Source organism: Epargyreus clarus, unplaced genomic scaffold (genome assembly GCF_041222505.1).
Source record: "Epargyreus clarus isolate Ecla_fem2 unplaced genomic scaffold, WU_Ecla_fem_2.2 ptg000024l, whole genome shotgun sequence".
Lineage (NCBI taxonomy): Eukaryota > Metazoa > Arthropoda > Insecta > Lepidoptera > Hesperiidae > Epargyreus > Epargyreus clarus.
Genome location: NW_027332231.1, coordinates 8,940,641 through 8,960,905, shown reverse-complemented (window position 1 = coordinate 8,960,905; position 20,265 = coordinate 8,940,641). Strand labels below are relative to the sequence as shown.

General features: G+C 36.4%; 2 protein-coding genes across 2 annotated transcripts in view; one reads left to right on the top strand and one right to left on the bottom strand.

Annotated features, from left to right (window-relative positions):
- Window positions 1–544: 544 nt before the first annotated feature.
- On the top strand, window positions 545–11,782 carry Mad1 (Mitotic arrest-deficient 1). The gene is made up of 14 exons (XM_073086322.1): window positions 545–839; window positions 922–1,088; window positions 1,594–1,782; window positions 2,307–2,465; window positions 2,853–3,047; window positions 3,370–3,552; window positions 4,231–4,404; window positions 4,876–5,018; window positions 5,376–5,533; window positions 6,227–6,363; window positions 7,148–7,225; window positions 7,840–7,946; window positions 8,469–8,567; window positions 9,288–11,782. The coding sequence occupies exons 1-14, from the start codon at window positions 698–700 to the stop codon at window positions 9,514–9,516; spliced, it is 2,160 nt and encodes a 719-aa protein (XP_072942423.1). The 5' UTR covers window positions 545–697; the 3' UTR covers window positions 9,517–11,782.
- A 1,978-nt stretch (window positions 11,783–13,760) lies between these two features.
- The window catches only part of LOC140752452 (follistatin-A), a 49,225-nt gene continuing 42,720 nt past the window's right edge, over window positions 13,761–20,265 (bottom strand). Inside the window, exons 4-6 of the mRNA XM_073086757.1 lie at window positions 19,265–19,480; window positions 18,420–18,641; window positions 13,761–16,716 (exon numbers count right to left, since the gene is read on the bottom strand). Coding sequence (XP_072942858.1) covers window positions 16,643–16,716; window positions 18,420–18,641; window positions 19,265–19,480 — 512 coding nt within the window. The 3' untranslated portion in view covers window positions 13,761–16,642. The remainder of the gene's footprint in view (window positions 16,717–18,419; window positions 18,642–19,264; window positions 19,481–20,265) is intronic.

The following is a 20,265-nucleotide window of genomic DNA, read 5'->3' as shown; positions in this document are numbered from 1 at the left end:
GGATCTCGTGGCTCGTGATTCGATTTTACTTTTGTCTGGTTAGGGAAGTGCATGCAGATATCGGGCCTAGCGGATATTATTTGCTGTTAATAAAATATGATCGCTCGATAATATTGCAGTGTAATAAATTAACAAAAAATAATGAATTTAGCCGCTAAGCAGTGACCTGAATGTATTTGTAATTTTTCTAAGTAATAATAGTCTCGGATGATCGGGGATACTTGGCCCTCGACATTCCCGTCGAAACTATTATTTTAAGATATCCTAACTTTAGTAAAAAAGTGTTAGTATCTTGTTGCACAGTTGGATGGACCCAAAAAGTATAATAAACTGGTTGGTACCTACTAGATCACATACCCTAATAGTGTCCATAAACTGTGTCATTACAGATTAATAGATTTTAGAATTCTTATACACTGGGACAAAGAGTATAGTAACCTATCACTGAAATACTTATAAGAATATAGTGCTAGTCTATGCCAATATAATAGTTACTCTGTGGATACAAGATTTACCTAAATAATCTGTGCAGTAGTGTGCTCTGTGGTTTATGTGCCTGTCGGACCTGTCGGTGTCGTTCTGTAAATCTGCTTGTTTGGTGTCTATACTATTTTCTATTTGTAATATTTTGTAAATGTAGAGTTTTCATTATGTATTGATACTGTGATTGATATAAATAATTATTTCATTTACCAACATGGCTAAAGAGGGTGACATGTCTCTATTTAACGACGTTTTGGAGCCTTTCAGGCGAGTTATAAACACGGATCCGCCAAAAGATAAGTTGTCGGCGTCTCCGAAGTTAAATTTTTCAGACAGTAATCAATCTATAAAAGAAGGTAAACGTTTTAATTTGTTCTCTTTTATCTTTCAGTAAAATTTATGTGTTATTGTGTGTTTTATGTTGACTTTGGATTGTAGGTTTAACTAACCTATTGACACTCGGAAAAAGGAAATTCAGTCTAGGCGCGGGAGATACTACGCCTGACAAAAAACCGCGAACCGAGTCTACGTCGAGCACACCAGCGGCTCCGTCGCCATGGGAAGCGAAACGCCTGAAAATTGACTTGATAGCAGCTAAAGCTCAGGTTTTAGGATTGATCACATTTTTTTATACATTAGAATTATAGAATGAGACACAGTCAGTTTAGTATAATTGGTTAGTGGAGTCCACAAACAATAACAAACATGATAACAAAAAACCACCTCTGAAATTTCATAATGACTAGTTCATAGGGTTCATAGTGTTTCATAGCGACTAGTAATCTTCAACTCTAGAATACTAGTCGCTAATACCAACATTCAGTGTTGTTGTGATAAAAAAATATTACTTGAAGCTACTTTGTGTATCCTAATACACTGTTTAAGTCTTAATTACAATAACAAATAGCAAAAATATGTTTAGTGTCTTGTAATATTAATACATGTATTTATAGAACACTGATGCTTAAAAATTTTGAATGAAATATTTAATATATTTATGAAACTATCTACGTAGTGTAATATAAGTTTGAAGTGCATATAATGTTGGCTTCCTTGAATAAATGTAATTAGAATGACTTTATTACAATATAATAATATCACATTTATCAGATTGCAAAGCTAGAAGCCAGAGTGAACCACCAACACACGATACGCAAGGAAATGCAGATTCTTTTTGAAGAGGAGAAGACGTCTTTGGTGGAACAGCATAAGAGAGATGAGAGAGCTCTCTCGGATTTGGAGGGGAGACTGGATGTTATTCGACGGAGAGAAAAAGAGGCTATAGATGACCTTGGCGCGGTAAAACAGAAATGATATATATAGGATACTTTACTGAGGTGTTCCAGCTTAGCCCGCAAGGGTAGCAGCACATCTGGAACCGACCTCAGATACATAATCCCAACTGGAGTTGATTACACATGTCCATGGGTGGCAGTAGTCACTTACCATCAGGTGGACTGCATGCTCGACTGCTACTTCTATATTATAAATATAAAATAGTCATCTCTTTTCATTGTCAATTGATATTCTATTTAGTTTTAGCAATTAGACATAGTAAGTTTTCTATAATGATAATGTTTGAATTTACAATAATAAATTATCATTTTTACGCTATCTACACTATAGTTTGTCTAATTTCGAGCCATTTGAGGCTACATTTTTTCTAATTCTAAGCTGAGGTGTAAAGGAGTTTTACATTGAAGCATACACAAAACAGGCTATTAAAAATAAGCAAATTCCATAATTATTATTCCCTTTTATGTGCAGCACCTATGAAATAATTAATAATTGATTAAAAATAAATCATTAATGGCATGTTTTAGGCACAAAAAGAGCTAAAAGATAGTAAAATGAAATGGGACAAAGATAAGACTGAACTACACAAACAAATAGCTGAATTGAAAGACAAGTTGCTCAAAGCCAATGTGAGCAGTAAGGACCAGTTGTCTGAGATGAAGAAAGATATGGATGAGCTATTACAGGTAAGCATTTTTTACCATAATATTTTGGTATTCTTTTTCCATAAGGACATCTTTTGCCAGGCGATGTAAACGTGAGCAAGGTGAAAACTGCATTTAAAAAATATCTATTTTTCTAGCCAGTCCAATTCATTTTATTTAAAAACAAAATCCCCATATTATTTATCTGGTAGTTAAATTGTAATAAATAATAAAGAGTGAAAAATTAAAACAGTTCATTTTGAACTTAATAATGTTAACTAAATTATCTTGCAATGTTTACATTTTAACTTATAAATTTTTCAATATTATGTCCATATCAGACATCTTTAGAAATATACTGCACCGAAGATTACAATATTATTAATCTTTATTAAATTACTTTATTTATTTTAACTTTTCCATTACCAGGCTTTAGAAGGGGCACAGTCAGAAGTGGAAATGCTAAAGAAGGAAGTGGCAAAGCAAACCAGCAAAGCAGAACAGTGCACAACTTTAAAAACCCAGCTGGAAAAGCAGAATTTTGAGCTGCAGCATGTCACTAATAAGCTCAAGGAACTTGAGTATGAGAGAGATTCTTACAAAGACTGGCAACAGCAAGCTAAGGTATGGTAAAGTTTGAATATTTTAGAATGTGTAATATTGGCAGTTCTTCCTAACTGAGGTTGGCCACAGGTGCACCCCTACTCCTGAGGACTAAGCTGGAATGCCTTACTAATTTTCAAGGATAGACAGTGTAACTTTAATTTAATGCTCAACGAGATGATGAACATTTTTTATTGTTTGCCTATCAAGAGACTTACTTCATGTATACTTTGTTCTATTGCTGGCGACATTAGGTTTATATGTATATGACGTTTAATAAATTTGAAACCATTTCAAACATTTGAAATATTAAGATATAGATTATAGCTGTATTGTATTTCAGACTGCACAAAAACGTCTAATCAACATGGCAGAGCTGGAGAAGGAGGTAGCGCGGTTGCGTGCAACAGAGCGTTCCCTCCGCGACGCGGTGTGCAATAAGCTTCTGTTGGAGGAACAAGTGCATGTGCTCACTAACAAGGTGGAGACTCTACAGCCAGTCCATCAAGAGCTGCATGAGGCAAAAGTAAGCAAAAGGTTTTTTAATGACCTTGACAAAATATCATTGATTGCAATACGTTTGTCCAATACGCATGAACACATTTCTTTCTATATTGCGAAGGATTCTTCTAATTTGAATTTGATTCAATATTTTTTTTGCCTAAATTGCTCATTACATAAATTTTTCTTGTATACTGTAGCGCCGTTGTCTTTCCATAGATCTTATGATGACTAAATTGCTAAACGTTAAATTCAGGACATTGAATATCATTGTATCCTTGCATAAATTTTATATATAAAATTCTCGTGTCACAATGTTAGTTACCGTACTCATCCGAAACGGCTTTACCGATTTTCACCAAATTTTAAATGCATATTCAGTAGGTCTGCGAATCGGCTACTATCTATTTTTCATACCATAAGGGTTGTTTACCCTTAATATTTTTTTATTTATATGGCAACACAACATTTGCTGGGTCAGTTAGTTTAATATATATCTGTGCTAACCATCTATACGCACAGCCCAGAAACAAGACTATAATTACTTGTTATTGTAGTTTATTATATTTTTCTTTGGTGTGCAATAAAGAATTTTTGTATTCGTATTTATATGTATAGTAAAAAACTCATAAGGCAGTTCTATGTTCAATGTAATAAGTTGATGATAAAGAGCTGGTTATCTTATTGTTATTTTATTTCGCAGGTGAAAGTAGCGTCCCTAGAGTCAGCGTTAGAGGAATGGACGAGTGCGGCGCGGTCGCACGGCGTGGAGTCGGCGCGGCAGCTGAGCGCGGCGCTGGAGACGGCGCTGAGCAGCCAGCTGCACGCCGTGGCGGGCTGCTCGCAGGCGCAGTCGCAGCTCGCGCAGCTCACTGAGGTACTGGAGACATACTCGATACTAGTGATAAGTAGGTAGGTAGGTAGGTAGGTAGAATCCGCGCCAAACTTCAGTCTACCCCGAATAAAGCGACGAGTCGCGTCGCAATAGTAAATTGTAGACATAAGCGGGACGAAGACAGCGCGCGAAGTCTGCTGCCCGCTCTCGCCCACGGTTACATACCTGCCTTATTGTGCCCTTACTGTTGCTACAGAGTATGTGCTTGTAGTTGCGTCCGACCTCATTGGCTCTCTGACTACACCTGGCGCGGACTATACTGGAAACGCAATCGATACAACCACATAAGTGAGAAGTATAAACTCTATTGTTAAACGTCTGTAGATTAAGATACTTAAATTGCTAATATAAATATTTGTTCAGAGCTGTTATTGAAAATTTTTCTACTACATTTGTTTATCAAAATGATTTGATCATATTGAGTTGTTTGTAGGTTGTATATATGTGTTTTAGGAAGTTGCCACATTGAAATTCGAGCGAGATAAGGCGGCTGCGAAATTGAATGATCTTCAAACGGTGCGCAAGAATCAGGAGTGTCTCATACACAGGCTGCAGAAACGTCTGTTACTTGTCACACGGGAGAGAGACAGTTATAGGTAAGCAGCAATTTTAAGAAATTACTGAAAAAAGAAACATTACATTTCCAGTATATTACTATAAGTGACATATCAGCCTATTTTTTTATTGAGAAGGCATTATTTTATCTTATTTTCCATTCATTCAATGCATATTTATTAACTGATTCTACTTTAAGTAGAACTACTTCAACTCCTTCTAATTCTGAGAGGAGACCTGTCCCCAGCAGTGGGATAGTAATGGGTTGATGATGGTGATGATCCTACAAGTTTAACTGTCTTGTATAAGGATTAGGTTCAGGTTTTAAATTAGTTAAGTGTTAGTCAAATCTGTACTTTGATTGAAAAATAATATCATTTCTTACCTTCCAAACCCAGGCAGCAGCTAGACAGCTACGAGAAGGAGTTAACGGTGACGATGAGCGGCGAGGCGGGCGGCGCGGCGCTGCTGGCCGCGCGCGTGGAGCAGCTGGAGAAGGCGCTGCAGGGCTACCGCGACCTGCTGGCCTCGCACGACCACGAGGCCACCGCCAAACGTAAGCATGTAGCACATAGTTATAGGAGTTGAGGGTGACGATGAGTGGGGTGGTCAGCGTGGCGTTGCTGGATAAGATAATTTTGTTTTATAGTTTTCGCTGAGTAGCCGGTTTGCCGTATCTTTTATTGGAATTTACGATATAGGTATTTGCCAACTTTTAACTAAAGTTTCACAATCTGGGTTCCACAAACTCTTACAATTTGTCACACATGTCATTGCATTGATACAACGTATTACTTTGATCCTTCGAGCCGGATAAGTAGTCAATAGTAGTAAATTATAAGTAACATTGGTAGGTTCGATTTTTGTGTGACTGTTGTATGACTCGATGCCATAAACCAGTATAACAAAGATTATATGCAACATAAAACTTAAATAACATAAACATTGAAACGTCAACGGATCCTTTAGCGAAAAACCCATCATATCTTAATTTAAAAACTCGCATATATGTATGTAAGTCCAGTGTCATTAACGAATAATACGAAAAATATGTACGTAAAATTAAACGTAAATAACATAAACATTAAAACGTCAACATCACCTCTAGCGGCAAAACCCAACATAATTATCTTATATTAAAAACCTCTATGTATGCAGAGTTGGAGACGATGCGCGCGGAGGCGGCTGACGCATACAACGGCAAAACTCAACATCTCAATAAGTAAAGTCACCATATTTATATCCACAGAGTTGGAGGCGATGCGCGCGGAGGCGGCGGCGCAGCGCGACGAGGCGGCGGCGGCGCGGCGCGACGCGGCGGCCGCGCGCGCGCAGCGCGACACGCTGCAGGCGCACCTCGAGCGCCTCGCCGCGCCCGCCACCAAGGTACGTGTCCTCGTCGATGCATGAGATACTTAAGACGAAGGGGATCGACCTATACAGCCAGCCTTATACGGGAATAGTCAGTTGCACACTGGTTAACTCTAAATATGAATTAGTCACACAAGTATCTGCCTAATAACGAATAGGACGTTCTCCGTGCTCGTACATCGTGCTCGTGCTCGTGCTCCGCGATGCGAATTCGCAACGCAGAAAATTGCGACACGAATTGCTGCGATGCGATATCGTGCGGCATAGCGTCTCCCAGGGTGACCAACAAAAACAACAACTGTGACGAAACATCGCAAGAATGCGCGATGCGAATCAATTCGCAAGTTCTTGCGATGCGTTGAGGGAGCTCGCAAATTTTTACAATCCGACGACGCATCGCAGTTTTTTGTACAAGCTCTTAAAACTCATGGAATGGGAAAGTTACTTGGTGATTAAGTGATTTGGTGTTTCTTTAAATACAAGGTGTTTCAGTTTAGTCGTTGGCCATCTGTGACTTCACACATTTGTAGTTGAATTTGAGTAAAACTACAGACTACACTACTACATGTTCGTTTCCTACTTAATACTATCAGTCACTGGTTACCTCTTAAGATGTCTATTAATATTATATACTGACAAACTAAGACCTAGCCCTTAATTATCATAATACACTTTACGGGTTAACTAAAGATAAAATCTGGAAAAAAATATTAATATTATTAAACGTCTAAATGATTAAATGCACAATAACTCTTACTCGGTTCCGGTGATGCTCAAAAAATGATCCCATAAATTACAGGTCCTACATTTAGCCGACAATCCCGCGGCAGCGGCGCACAAACAAGTCCAAGTAGATTTAGAAGCAGCTCAAGAGGAGGTAAAATAAACAAATTATCATTCTATTTATACAATATTTTGTTATACATACCATCGATGACATTCACCTGCATATGTATGTCCTTGCATGAAGATAAAAATGAAAAAAAAAAAAAAACAGCCCTGTAACAGACAGACTGCATAGTATATTGATTTTCCATCGGAACTATATAGACGTTTTCGAATAAATCATTACAATAATGCCTCGTCAAAATCGGCATAATCGATCTTACGATTTTTCTATTAACACTAGAAGGAAAAATAAAAGTTGTAAGGCATTATAATTTTGTAAGGGGTATATCAAATCAACCATAACTTTTATCTGCATACTGATTAATACTGTATATGTCCAAAATTCAAAATTCCAATTTTTATATTTTCAATTCCCAAGAGGGCAAAGTTTGGTAACCTATACCTCCTTAAGGTAAATATTTCCCAATAAAACGCCAATTTAAAGAAATGAGAAATACACTATACTATGATAATAGAGCCGCGCAGGGCTGCTTGTTATAAATGTTATGTAGATTTTTATTTACGCTAATTATTTTGATGTCGTTTTTATATCGTATCGTAATGCCTTTTATTATTTGCGCTTCGTTGGTGTCGCTTCACTAGATAAAGAAGTTGAAGGCGGCGCTCAGGGAGGGAGGTTCTCGCGCGTGTCCGGAAGAATTGCAACAATTTAAACAGCAATTGGAAAATAGTCGTATTAAGTTGAAAAGGTAAGACTCTTGGTACTATCCGATGGAAATATCTGAGGACTTTTTAATACTACAGCTAAGTTTTTTAGTTTGTTCATAGTTCATATTTATAAAGAAATATGAATAAAGAAATGAACATTAGTTCGTTGTTGAATAACGTTTTTGATTTAGATATTGGTATTTGTTTCCAATTCTCAGATATTTCTATCTTTTAAGGAGCTGTAAGACCTGAATTATTGCTTGCTTGTGACAGTTAAGTACTTTATAATTGAATTGATGATGTATTTTATTTATTGTAGATCGTTAAATTTTGTAGTTAGTTTTTGTTTATTTAAATTAAGAGTTAAAATAAGTTTTTGGACTAGTTAATAGTAGTAGTTTTGGAGTTGTTGATTTCCAACCATATAATAAGTAAAAATGTAAGAAATAAAGTGATAACAGTGAGTCGTTAATGAAAAATAGTGTTGGGATATACAGATCCCTTAATTGGTAGTTTGTTTTTCCCTTAGAAAAGTTGAATTAATAAGAAATTGAATGTTTCAGAATGAAGGAGGAGTTCATGTCGTCAGCACAGGAATATAGGGATGTGTGCTACATGCTCTTAGGTTATAAAATTGATAGGACTGGACATAAAAATTATAGGTATGTATTGTACACTTTAAGTACTTGTGTAGTCAATGCAAGTTTGCCATGAAAGATTTTGGATAATATTGTCCTTGTAATAAAATGTAACATATATTATTTATTTATTGGATGTTTATGTCCATTTTCAAAAGAGATTCCATGCTTTGGATGCTGGCAATTCTTATAGATCTATATACAACCTTAATCTAGGTGGTAGAACCCTTTGTGGTTCGACTTCGGCGGCACCACCGCCACACCTATTTCTACCTAATAACAGCGGTGTTAGGTGTTGCTGTGTTCCGTTTTGAAGGGTGTGGTAAGGGAAACAAGCTTTTCCCAGGCGTTCCAGCTTAGTCCTCAAAGGGAGCGGCGCATCTGTGGCCGACCTCAGGTAGGGATATCTAATCCTATCTGGGGTTGATTACACATGTCCATGGGCGGCAGTAGCCACTTATCATCAGGTGGGCTTCATGCTCGTCTGCTACTCCTATATTATAAAATAAAATCTATAGGGCTTGTTAACCAGAAGATTGGGGTCAGGTTCTGCTGAGTTAGATATCTAAACAATGTATACTATAACAATGTATACTATAACAATGTATACTATGTTAAGAGTCAGGTATTTGATATGTAGCTAGTTGTGGCGCTTTGTTATTTCCGTTTTTTAATACTTTCTTATAATAATCGTTATCAAATATTTTTACTGGTTACCTTCCTCATTAATATTACATTCCTCAGGATATCAAATATGTACGCGGAATCGTCGGAGGAGTACCTAACGTTCACGTTGTGTGAGGACGGCATCGAAATGGTTCACACGGAGTACTCCGCCACGCTCGGCGAGCTGGTGGAGCTGCATCTCCACCATCACCGCTCCATACCCATGTTCCTCAGCGCTCTCACCCTGGAGCTCTTCACCCGGACCACCATGAACATGCACCACGATGTGCAGGAGTGCTCGGATTGAACTGTTCTCTATGTGTATGTTTGTAGTGAGTGATGAGTGAAATGTCTTGTTTAAAGCTGTAACTTGTTCAGAATCTCTGAATATTATGTCTATTTCACGTCATATCACCCGTTTCATTTTCTACTTTTTTAGTGAAAGTGTTGTTACAATCCATTCAGTCATTTGGTGGTTCTATATGGTTACTGGAAAGGATAAAAGTCTCACACGCAAAGGCCACTTTGTCCACATTCTTTTAGCCTTTCCAGTGTCGATATTTTGGCGCAAACTTGCTTAGAAAAAAGTAGTCATTCTGAAATTAAAGTGAGACAATTGTTTTTTTCTTATTGTCAAATAAAAATGTATGTACAGGATCTATATTGAAGAAGCGATACTTCATTCGATAAGTATTGTAAGCATATACTAATTAGCACGTTGATTTTCCGTCCGTCGCCCAACACGGTAATAGACAATATCACCACTAAAATATTTGTGGAACAAAGAGCAAGCGAGGTTTTGAAGGAAATAATTATCAGATCTAAGATTAAGACAGTGAAACTAATATCTCATGGTTATTGCGTTGCCTTTGTCTCATCATGGAGCGTTTATTTTAGTTTCTGTGCGCAGTCGCGAAATTCCATCGAAAAACTCGTATGCGTGAAATATGAAAATGTAGGTAAAAGATAGTTGTCATTTTTAAAACAACAGATAGCTAATTGGCGTTTGCGTTTGGAAGCGGAAGATAAACGCTCCCTGGGAAACGCACTTTTACTGATAAAGCATTAATAATATTATAGAATCATTTCTGTAAGACTTAATTTGTTCGTCGAGAAATAAATTCAATGTAAAGTAAGTTCAAGAAGGATAGGTCAGAAGTTAGATTTCTCATTTTTTCTTCGATCAAGGTTTCATAATGTGACAGTAATGTAAGGTATAAAGGTAAGGAAAGTAAAGTTCCATTTGTGTTTAGTTAAATATTTGTAATAATTAGAATAAATAATAATCTAAGGAAGTATATTTGTTTCCCTCTCGTTTAGTTAAAACCCATTATGCAGTGTAATATATTTTAGAATTTTTATTTGAACATGCTTTACACAAGGAAGACTATTAATTTCTTGTCACGCGGGCTTATATTTCAACCACATCCGTGAAAATCCGCTTTAGTTTCCGCGGCCCTCGTGCGTGTGGCTTTCATAATAAGAAACGAATCTATAAAATGATAGGTTAGTTAGATAGATAGATGAGTACTGCATGCGGGCATTTACCCGCGTGATAGTAAAAAGGCTGTTGTTAGAAAAAATAACATACATATTTTATAAATAATATAATTCTATAAATAAAAATATGAATAAATAAATTTAAAATTCAAGTGACATAATGCAAATTTTGTGAAAGGAGTTAATATATCATATTTTGGTCATATACTTTGTCTTTTAAATTTATGGATTTTTGTCCCTTTAGTTAAAGTACTTGAATTAAATAAACCCTTGTGTTAACATTGCAAAAAAAAATTATATATCAGACATCAGAATTCTCAATACATTCGTGTCAAACTTGTGAGGCATTCATAGCATTACGTGCATATTATGTCCCCAAAAAATCTCTAATATTTAGGTTTCATTTACATCAACAGACACAAAGCGTGTCAGACGCGTGTCGGTACAGACAAAATAATATTCTATGCAATGTGTATAAACGTATTTATATCTACCATAGCACAGCAGCGCGGACACGAACTGATCCTTACAAAATATTTTATATGATTTTGATTTGAATCTGATTTTGTCGGACACGGCCAGTGCCTGACACGTTCAGTGTCTGTAGATATAAACGGAGCGTAAGTCGACGCTCAGAGAAGGTTTTATACTAATAGAAATAATTATTCCAATGTGTATGTATTGTAATACTGAAAATAAGTGTAGAATTTGTGAATGAGTGGTTAAATATTTAGTAAAATAAGATAAATTTAATTTCATCAGCATACACGCGAAATTATGTTTGATTTTTTATTTTGACATGCTACTATTATATATTAACATTTGTGTTGAGGGGTTACATTGGTTTTGGTTTAACATGAATAAGCAGTGTTCGGCTTTCATATCTATATTATAAAAACGTAAATATGTAATATAGACCAGTATTGATATGTATATTATTCTAAATATGTATATAAGTGTAAATATACAGGGTGGATACCTTCATACGACGACCAATGAAAACACAAGTCCTATTCCTTCCTTGGAACATGTTACAATAATTAAAAAATACTTAACATCGAATTAAAAAAAAATCTTTTGAAATAAAAGTTAATAATAAATGATGGGGTAAAAAATAAAACGTGTTACCAGATTCAACTGAGGGTCGGAGACACGAGTGAGACAACGGTAGGTACTTGTATAAAAATAAGAGTGTATTCTGAAAGACGGCGTAAAGCGGACTGGCGCGGCGAACGGGGAACGGGCGAACGCGACTTGCGGCGCCGGAGACGTAGGTAAAGGCGCGAGCGTACCGATGCAATATAAGGCCGCGCTACAAACGCCATTTATAAACATCTGTACCCTTACCAGGAGTTTTTACGTTTCGACAAATATGACTGTTTTGGTATTTGTTTGTACTGTTCACTCACCTTTGATAGGAGCGGCAACAGCGCCGTGTCATGACGTAAAATCTTTTGCTGTGAGTGTGATCCTTATGTCTTACGAATAAGGTACAATATGTATTTCCTTAATTTCATGAATTTGACTATGTGGGTTTATTACGTCTCGATTTATAATGTTTTTGCGTGTAGAAAATTTGAAAAATGCAAAATAAATCCTGCGCCTAAAGTACTAAAGATATTTGATTGAAAATTTGTTTGGAGGCTTGGAGATGGATAGGTTCATGAGGTTAAATTTATAGTCTTATGAAAGTATCCACCCTGTATAACAATACATTGCTATTTTTCGTCGCATGTTGTAAAAATTTGGAAATAGTTGAAAAATGAATAATTAAAATTGTATCTTGGTCCACTTACTGCCGCCGCCCGTCGCCACAAACAGTCGCCGTCACGTAACGTCGCTCCTATATTAGGTCACTGTCGGTCGTGTTTCATTAATTTCATATCATTATATTTTTTCCCGTAAAACGAATTTGATATTACTTGTATGAATCATAACGTGCATGTTTGGAGTCTCCTTATATTCTTGGTCTATCACGAAGCTATATGCGGTTCGCGGGTGTAAGGCCGGGGAGATAAATTAACTTTATTATTAAATTAAATTAAGAAACACTATAAACTCACACTTAATCGTTAATTTAAAGATGTTATTTATAATTAAAACACTTAGATAACGTTTCACTGAACACGCGCAGCGCGTGCGCCTCAGTCGGCGAGTACGATCGAACTGACAACTAGCCGCCCTTCCAGGGCTCGGTGTTACGTCATAATGTCAAAATAGGGTAGTATTTAAAAATCACATATGTGATATGATATCGCGATGACTTCTATGACGTGTGTCATACATTTACTATCAAATTCGTTTATGTATGTATGTAAAGTAATAAATTTAGTCTTTTATATATATTTTGTGCTAGTTATGGAAGAAGAAACAGGTGTTTTGTAACGTAAAATAATGTGTAAGTACTATAATATAGGTACTAAATTGTAAGTAAGAAAAATACGTGAAAAGCCAGATAAAATGCAAATGCATGTGGTTATGAATAAAATTTTGAATTCAATTATTTTTTATTTTCTATCGAAAACTATATTGTTCCTCATTATTTTTGTTATACTATAAAGAAATTACTAGCATTTAATAAACAATAATACAATCATTTTTTGTTTTCTGTACGGGCAAGTATCTGTCAATAAGAAAATTGTAATAAAGTAGATTTTAATGGATTTTAAATTATTGAAAAACGTTGTACGTCGACACCATATCGGGGAACCCAAAAATCAATTGTAGCCGAAATTTAATTCACGTGTAATACAACACCTGCTGTTTTAGCATTAGCAATTGTGTTATTTAAGTAGTTTGAATGTCCGATTTTGATCATCTACTTTTGCCGTTGACAGTACAATAACATCAAGGACAGACTAAAAAATTTGGCGAAAAATCGGAGAATTGAGAGTTGTGAGGCCTATACATATTGACTTTATCTATTATATTATAAGCTTCATGTTTTTTTTGTCTGTACGTAATAATTGTACAACAATGACCAACCATGCCTGAACTTGCTTAATTAATATATGATTCAGGTGAAAGAGGTTAAAGAAATAAAAAAATAAGTTCCATGTAAAATATTTATGAAGAAACAAGGACAATATATTATACATCATCTCTAATGTTTGCAATGAGCTCAACTACAACAATTCAGTAGTTTAACTACAACAATTTAGTAGTCTGGTACAGTAACAACTTGATTAGCACTATAGTAAATAGTACGCGTAGACTTTACTAATAAAATCATCGGATTTGTGTGTGAAAGTCTTGCTTCCGTTTAAGTTTATTTAAATAAGACTGAACCGCCAAATATTTGCGTAATATTTGGGGATATATGAAATGGCTATGATCCTTTAAAACAAAATCGTTGTACAAGTTGTCATATACAAGCACAGAGCGTTGTTCTTCCGCCGTTCGGGTTCGAGCAATCGTGTACGTAAGAATATGAAAATATTGATAAATGATAGTTGTCGTTTTTCCGACGCAATTTATTTTCACGGCGTCACAGTTGCTGTTTTCGCTACTACTACCTACAACACATTTCATATTCTTTTCATTTTACCTCATCCTGCGAATTTTTGGAACAAAACCACTAATGGATGGGCCATTGCGGAGGTAGAAGAAAAACTCTCTGTAAGTTCTCACTCATATAAACACCGAAAGACTGCCAATGTTTGCGACCAGTGGCAGTGGTGCCACTGATAAGTGACCCTTATGCTAAGCTAAGCTATTTTTTACCTGAAATGTTAGTGTAATAAGTGATAATATTGGGGCAAAAAATATTACTTTCCTTAAACTTCATGTTCATTTCCAAACTGCTCATTTTATATAATTGCAATACCAATACGTGTAATTTTTGTAACATATGATACTATCTTTTATTTTCAGGACATATAAATAAAATGATTCTGAAATATTTCAAAAAATCGTTTTCAATTCAGCTGTATTTTATTATAGCCTATGAATTCAGGAATATTATTAGTCGTATTTTTCGGTTTAGTAAATAAATATATCATCGAATTGATATATTATTAGAAAAGCAAGACTTTACACACCTTTCTTTAAATCTACCTTAAGAAATAATTGACAAGAGCTATGTTATCCAGTATTCGAATTGTGGTCATATCGTGAGAATACGTTTTCGGTGAAAAAGGGCAAAAGTTTAGAATTGGAAATACTATGAGTTACGGGCGTTCTCAGGACTTGCAAAAGAAAAGTCGCATTTTGAAACGCTCAAATACGTTTATTAGTTTGAATAGAATAAAATTCGTATTAAATAATATACATAGAATTTTCCGTTATATGGTTCCGATCTTTTCCGTAATTCTTTTCACTTGTGCTACATCTATGGCACCATAGTATGATCTTTTTAATGAACCATATATGATCCTGTCTGAATGTTTAAAAAGTTGCTCATTCTAAGGAGGATTTTAAGTACTTGTAGCCAACATTCAAGTTTTTGATTCAAACACACCCTTTTATCACCGATTACAACTTGTTTCTAGATCTAGAATAAATTAAAAATAATTTCGCGTTAACAATTAAAACGACTTATCTGCATTTTTAACGACAAAGAGCTTTTATAGTCTTTTTTAATACCTTGACGAGTAATTTAAGCATCTTTGGATTAATCAGTTACATAATACAATTAGAGTTCAAGTAATTGAAAGCTTACTAATCAGATTAGTTGATGCACTAATGTAGCCTAATGTTTTCAGGTTTTAACATAATTCTAATAGAAATGAAATAGTAAATCATACAAGGTAGGATAACTAACTAAACTTACAGGCGTAGACGACTAGTGCGACCACTAGTCTAGGAGTTACGAAATCAAATCAAATTTTAATCTATTTAAAGCTAAGCAGGACGTCCAGAAACTCATACCGCTCCAGTGACAACACACAGTACAATTTTTAAACCACAAACGACATCCGTACAAATAATTCTTGGAAACATTTTGGAAATAATTTAAAAGTAACAATAAATTACTTTTCTTTTAATCTACAGTCTATAAAATCACCTAATTTTCAATCGTAAAATGTTTCGAAAATAAAAAAAAATATTCTAAAAATCTTACATAGACATAATACTGAAAAGTATAACATTCTAAACTTGTCCGAATTACATTGCAATGTTCTCTGATACACGAAAAATTTGTATATTTAAAAGAAAAATAAATCAACAAAACACGTATATCAATAACATTATTGCACTAAAACTTTATAATTATTCTCCATAACTTAATAATAAATATTGCATAAGCGTTAAAACCACATTTCGTGAAGTAAAATTACTAATCTTAAAGTACTAGGAGTTAATTAAAATTTAAGAACAATTATGTCAGTCCAATGAAAGTGTTACATCTATCATCTCACCCTACAAGCTGCGACAGTGGCGCCGCCAACTGACGGAAGAGTACAATTACCAAATATTGTGCTAACTACCGTCCTATTACATAACATTTTGACTAAATATTAAGTACGATTTGGTGCTCAAATTTAATAATGTAAAGAGTTAATAGTTAAAAACTATCATAGAATTATTTATCTACAAAGTTCAAAAACGTGCATCATGTTTAATTATTTTTATCTAAATCTACGGCAACTACGAGCGTCTGAACTATTTAGAATATGGCTCGTCGATTCCTATCTGGGCCCTTTAAAGTGACCGCACAACGAACAGAATTTCTCTCTACAATTAACTTTAGAAATTGGTAAAAGTTAGAAATATTTCAAATAGTTGGAATACCTAATGACTTATAGAAATTGACTCTACCTATTAATATTTGAAATAAAAACCAAATCTGTCATGAGATCCACTTGTCCTTGTCTTCTAATAGCTAGCACGTTATTCACATATCTGAAGAGGTTTATCCGAAGAGTAGGTTCGTTGAATACTACTTAATTCTGCATTCCAGTGGGGACCAATGCACTATCATGTATTACAGTCTATAGGACTCTGGCTGCATCGTCTTCTGCATGTTTATCATCAGCAACACTATTGTCCGTAATGTTTTTGTTTCCTGTAAAAACAAACAAAGTTTTTGATCATTTGAATGTGGTGACATTTCGTCGGTTGAGGCATTATTGCCACACCGATTACTGATACATTACATTACATCACAATAGATGAATAGACGCTCCTGAGTTTAAGTGTAATTAAGGTATTAATAGATACTTATGCGAAGTATTCTAGCTACGCCCAGGGCAGGAGCTACGTATCTGTGGATGACAGGTATGTGGACGTGGAGTTAATCACAGATATGTAAAAAAACGCTATGTAAAAACACCGTTCTATAGGCTAAGTGATTATTTGACTGATAAAACGGTGTGGTCTGAAATAGCTCCAGCTCCAAATGTACCATTATTACGATACCATTGTATAAAAAAATATTTAAACAAAAAGATGTGTGTTATGGAGTTTCTTTCGCCGCTTCTCCATAACGAAACACCTTGTGAAGTGGTTGTAGTTGTATTGACAGTTATAAAGTGCACTGTAAAGAACCTATGTTGAATTAAAAAAATGGATATGATTTGATTTGATATTTATGGGCAGCAGCGGTCAGCTTCGGGTGGACTGCTTGCTCCATGAGGTACTTCTGTATTATGAAAAAGTTAAGTAATCGACATCCATTTGAACTATTGAATCACTTCGTAAGTACTTGCTTCACGCTGAACATGATTCACCTCTAAATCTTATAAATAAAATATGAGTTAGTCTAGGAATTTATATTAATAATTCATCGTATATTCAATTACAAAAAGTTCAATTAACTTTTGAAGTCAGGTAATAGAATAAATTATGTCATTATTATTACTCTATTACTTTGTCTTTTATCGAGGTTGCCATACTTACTGAGTAGGTACTCACCTGGTATCACGCTTACTTATAAGTTACAACAAAAAGAAAACCTCACTCTTTTGCGTTACCATTTACCAATGCATTTAAGTAAGAAAGTTAAGATATAAGGTATGACTAAATTACACTGATTGCATTAGTTATTTATTTACATTAAATATGAATGCAACACTTTTTATATATCAATACCTAACGATAAGGCAGACGGGCTACCGGCAGCTACCTGGTGGAAAGCAGTCACTGTCACCTATGAACATTTGCAACACCAGAGGAGTCGCTAATGCATAAGCCGCCTTTGAAAGAGAGCTCTTTTTCTTGGTTCAACGTTGCAATGTTGTCGCTCCCCAAACGGGAGAAGATCCACGACGGTCCCATCGTGGAATGTATTGGGCTGTAGGGGTTACTATTACGCGTTAATCCCTATGTAGGAGCAGCAGGGTGTGCGCTGGATGTCGTAGCTACACGACATCCAATGAGTGCCATTCGTGCTTTCTGACACGCAATGATCATTTAACATTAGGTGGACTTCTTGCATACCTTTGCAAGGTCCCGGGTGCAGCTGATCGACGACGGTGCCGGCGTGGCAATGTCCTTGTGTGGGAGTTGCAGAGAGAAGACCGCACATCGCAGCTGCACAACACGCATTGTTTGTTGTTCGCGCCGTTCGTCACGTAGCATAATGATCATTAATCTTGGATGAGACTTGCGGTATACCTTTGCAAGCTCCCGGGTGTAGCGGATCGACGACGACAGCCGGAACCAGGACGCGTAGGTTCATGCGTCGGAGCCGCAGAGTGGGCGCCGCACGCTTTCGCCGCACGATACACAACGTAATGATATTAAGCGAAATGCTTGTGGATTGTATACCTTTGCAAGGTCCCGGGTGCAGCGGATCGACGACGGTGCCGGCGTGGCAGGCGGCGCGCTGCAGCCGGCACCAGGACGCGTAGGTCCTGGCATCGGAGCCGCAGAGCGGGCGCCGCACGCCGCCGCCGCACGCGCCGCACGACACACAACGCGCGCCGCTCGCGCCGCCCGACACGCAGCGCTGGCCCGCGCCGCACCACACTGTCGCGCATGTCGCGTTCGCTGTCGTACAAATGAGTGACGCTTTAGGATACTTTCCTGTCGCAAGGGTTTATGTGTCGCGCATGTCGCGTTCGTTGTCGTGGAAATGAGTGACGCTTTATGATGTTTCCCTGTCCCGCTAGTTTAAGCGCACGCGCACCACTGGCAACCCAGTACTTTATAAGCATATGCGTCGCGGAAAGGCTGCAGGGCATTAATTTATATTTAAGTGTGCGTGTGCGGACGTCAATACCTATATGCGATAATAAGTGTCCTTAATACGAAAACCTATTTCGTATGTTATCGTTAACTCGTGAATGACGACTTTAAATATAAAATTTTAAAAATTACTTTACCTATTATATTTGAATAACTATGTACGACTCCTAGCAGTAAAAGTGCATAGCTTCGCGTCTTATGTATGTTTTGTTCAGACCAGATATCAGTTGCAAAATTTATTTAATAGGATTGATTCTTTAAATAAAATAAGAACATTATGCAGTTCTAATTTTAAACGTGAGTAGAGTTGCGACCCTTAAAATATTTTTGTCAACACAGCTAATAATAAACAAAACATCCTTGGTTCGCTCAAAGGTTCTGTACAAAATAAAAAAGCAAAAAAAAAAAAATATACCAAAACTTACCTATACAAGAACCTCTGTAAGCTAGCGGCAGCGCTTTCCCGCGCTCGCAGGCCGCCCGGCGCAACGCACAGGCGCCCGCGTACGTGCGTCCGTCCACCGCGCACACCGGCGACCCCGCCACGTTGCACGCTCCACAACGCACACAGTGCGCTCCCAACTCCGCGTCCAGCACGCACCGCTTGTCACCGTTGCAACGCACGCCTTCACAGCTACCCACTAAACAAAATCTTACATTACCCACATTGACCTATCGAGTAACACTGTTAGAAACCTATAATGGATCTTCGGGCCGCATAAAAACTTTATTGACAGCTTGAAGCGAGGAAATATGACGCCTAATGTAATATAATAACAGACTAGAAATCAGACAAACGGGCAGGGCCTGTAAATACCCGACGCTTTTCCCACTCGATTGTATCGTATTGCGGTTTATAAACCGACGATAGTTAGTCAAGTCTAGACAGCGATCAAGTGCAGGCACTTTAGCGCTTAGATTACACTGGATTTATCACATTTAAAATCGGCCGAGCTGCCGGTTTTGCCTGTCTGACCGCCGGCGGTAGAAATTAAAACGTATTTAGATAAGGATAAAATAATTCATCTGGATATATAATGCTACTGGAGTTGAAATTCTGAGATTAAAACAAGGGGTATTAAGGCACGTTTATTTAGAGCAGGGAAAACGGGCGAAAGTTTTGTAGATACATGAATTGAAACATAATTATTTTTAGCTTTTTCTTAGATCTTTTTGCTTCAACGAAGAAGAAAAACATTACGATGACAACTTATCAACTTCACGTTTTTTTGGATGTTCATATAATTGCAATTTTATGTAGGTACATTTGAAATATAAATTTCTATAGGCACCTACGTTATTCTGAATCCAATAGCTGTCGCTCATAATATAATATAAATATTTTATTATAAAAATATTATTATGTTTGCGGGCTTTATCACTATTTCAAGACTTTAAACTTATTTATTACGCTAAGTAGACAATA